Below are 2,803 nucleotides of genomic sequence, written 5' to 3' on the forward strand. Positions count from 1 at the left end.
TATAGGCCTGTTCGGCTTGAAGAGGCCTATACGGTCCATATAGGCCTATACGGCCTATATAGAGCTAAACGAGACCTATACGAGTCGCGTATGCGAAATTGATGTTTGAAGATTCAGTATGGCATATGAAGATCTCATGTCTAGTTAAAAGTAAGAATGATTTTTTTATAAATTTTTTGCCTTTATTAACTTCACGAGTGACATTTTGTTTTATATTTCAAAAGGGTTAACTCTCGTGATACCATGGCCGGCCCACATTTGTAGTATTGGTTTGTCGCTGTGTGCGGGGCTATGGAGTACTGATTTTTTTTAGAATGAGTGGTTGAGAGAGAAACAATCGTTTCAAATATCTTTATGTTCATCAATGTTGGGGACATTTATGTTGGAAGCAATATGCCTATGTGGTTTTGATAACAAAATAATACGGTTACATTGATACATTAATTAAATACGACAAGGAACTAAGCTTAACAACTTTTGTTAGCTAAACCTAGAGTACTGGAGTATAAACAGTTTCCTAATAGTTTTAAAGTTTCCTATGTTGATTAATTAATAATTTACAAAAGATTTTTTTTCTTTTATTTTATTTATTGATTTCTTTTAACTTTCCAAATCCATCTTGTTTTGGCCACATATAGAGATATGTCCCTCTTTCTATGCAATAAACAAATAGGGAATAACATTCTACGGTTTCTACCTCATAAAGAAACACTAAAAATGATTCCTTTCTAAAAGTAGCAACACCATTTATTAGTATTATCCATTCGTTTTCAAAATCATCCCTAACTCGCAACCCCACACGCTTGTTTGAAAGTCAAAGTCCCATATACTTAGATCCGGCTCAACTTCGTTGCAAAACGAAGCTTCATCCAACTCCTTGATGCCGTTTGAATATCCGCCTGCTAAACTCTTGAGCCGTTTACAAACATCGTCCGCTTCAATCTATCCATCAAATGATACATGTATAAGAAGCTAGATAATAAAGAAATGTAACTACATAGGACTTGATTGGGTACATCCTCATTGTATTCAAAATATAGTAAGAATAATTATAAAGAAACTTATGGTAATTATTTTTAAAATAAATTGAGTAAATACTATGTTAGTGGGATTCACCTGTTTTTGACGGATGTGAAAGGTCGAATGCCCGGTGCTTGTAAAATTCGCTAGTGTTACCTCAGCACTAGACTGACCAAGTAACCGAACTACATCACAAAAACTTGAATAATCATTCAACCCGGTCACCAAAACGGCATCAAGATCATGGCTTATTTCTTGGATTTGAATATCAAGTGAGTTGCAACAAACTTTGTTGACTTTAGCAACATGTGCTTGTGTTCTTTTCTTACTCAAGAGCTTCTCCTTTTTGCTCTTGCTCATCTCCACGTTGTTCTTTAACGTTTCAATGTATTCTATTGTTCTATCCACTCTATCCGTCACTCCGTTACCTCCCTGTGACACACATATGTACCGTCAGTAATAGAAAACTGGGTATTTGCGACTGTAACTTTTAGCAGTTTAATTGTGACTTGAAATTAAGTTTCAAATTAACGTATTGAAAGTAACCTTGGATATGAAATGATGAGGGACAAGTGAGTAGAGATGACAAGAAAGCTTCTTCATCTGGTTTCTTCTGTTCTTCTCGATGATCTTTCTTTCGGGCTTCTGCGACCTCGAAGTGGAAAACTTGATGCCACCGTCCATGTTAAAACCTATGGCTAACTCAATCCGAACAAGTGGCTTAAGTATGAAAAGTAATATTTGTTATAAGGAAAGTGTGCTATATGATTTTATACAATGTGCCATGTGTGTTGGTGTCTATATATAGTAATTAATTAATGTGTAGGGTTTTTTTCTTTTTTCTTTTTTTTTGCAAGAGGAAATAGGTCATATGGGGAAGTGGAAGCAACCAAATAATAACGGTGATGTCACATCGTGTTCGTCATTCATCTGTCATCAATGTGTAGGGTTTTTTTCTTTTTTCCTTTTTTTAATGGGAACGCAAGAGGAAATAGGTCATATGGGGAAGTGGAAGCAACCAAATAATAACGGTGATGTCACATCGTGTTCGTCATTCATCTGTCATCACTCATCAGTGGCCTGTTGCTTTTTTGTATTTTAATGGAGCATCGAATGTGGTGCTTACAACGAATGTCAAAAGTAAATTATATCATATCATGACAAAAACCTCAATTTTTTTTCTTTCATTTGTAACTAGATAGATTCCTGACACATTGTGCCGGGTTGATGTTTTTAACACTAATACTCATACATCTTATCAAACCATGTGATACAACTAGAGTCAAGGTGAATTCAATTAGTCCTAGGTTACGAAGCCAGAAATAAACCCCAAAAAATATCTTGTTAACGCCAAAATACAACAAATTAACATAACATAAATGCGCATTGCGGTTGCGAACCTATGAATGTTTGGTTGATATGTGATTCTGGTGCCAAAAGTAAGGCAAGACATAAATTCTTCCACACCTAAATACAACTTAACATATTTAAAATATAAAGAAATATGGCGAACCAAAAAAACACATGCGTTGCAGTTGCGAACTGATACAAATTCGTTGATTCTGGAATTGTCGAACAAAAAAAAACGTGATAAATAACTCACGTGTGGCGCTTGCGAACTAATGAAAATTCGGTCGGGAATTGACGTTGCCGGCACTAAATCGTTCAAAGAAAACCATGGTTGTAGACGCGAACAGACACGAATTCGATCGGAATTGGGTTACGACACCGAAACTAAAGCAATAAGTTAATTCGTCCACACTCATAATACAACAAATTAGCG

At 35.5% G+C, this 2,803-nt stretch overlaps 1 protein-coding gene across 1 annotated transcript; it reads right to left on the bottom strand.

Annotated features, from left to right (window-relative positions):
- Positions 1 to 698: 698 nt before the first annotated feature.
- On the bottom strand, positions 699 to 1,775 carry LOC143585052 (transcription factor bHLH162-like). Its single transcript, XM_077066932.1, has 3 exons — positions 1,567 to 1,775; positions 1,117 to 1,452; positions 699 to 942 (listed from the first exon to the last, which is right to left on the bottom strand). Exons 1-3 carry the CDS (start codon positions 1,702 to 1,704, stop codon positions 757 to 759), a joined length of 660 nt encoding a protein of 219 aa, XP_076923047.1. The 5' UTR covers positions 1,705 to 1,775; the 3' UTR covers positions 699 to 756.
- Positions 1,776 to 2,803: the final 1,028 nt, after the last annotated feature.

This window comes from Bidens hawaiensis, unplaced genomic scaffold (assembly GCF_021521415.1).
Source record: "Bidens hawaiensis isolate Kalapana, Puna unplaced genomic scaffold, B.hawaiensis_p1.1 tig00033542_1, whole genome shotgun sequence".
NCBI classification, from domain to species: Eukaryota; Viridiplantae; Streptophyta; class Magnoliopsida; order Asterales; family Asteraceae; genus Bidens; species Bidens hawaiensis.

Bases quoted from the DNA above. Each gene is read 5' to 3' on its own strand.
- LOC143585052 (XM_077066932.1), bottom strand. From the start codon at position 1,704: ATGGACGGTGGCATCAAGTTTTCCACTTCGAGGTCGCAGAAGCCCGAA. The intron at 1,453-1,566 runs GTTACTTTCAAT...TGTGTGTCACAG, and splicing joins CTCATCATTTCATATCCAAG to GGAGGTAACGGAGTGACGGA. The intron at 943-1,116 runs GTGAATCCCACT...TTTGATGGATAG, and splicing joins TTCACATCCGTCAAAAACAG to ATTGAAGCGGACGATGTTTG.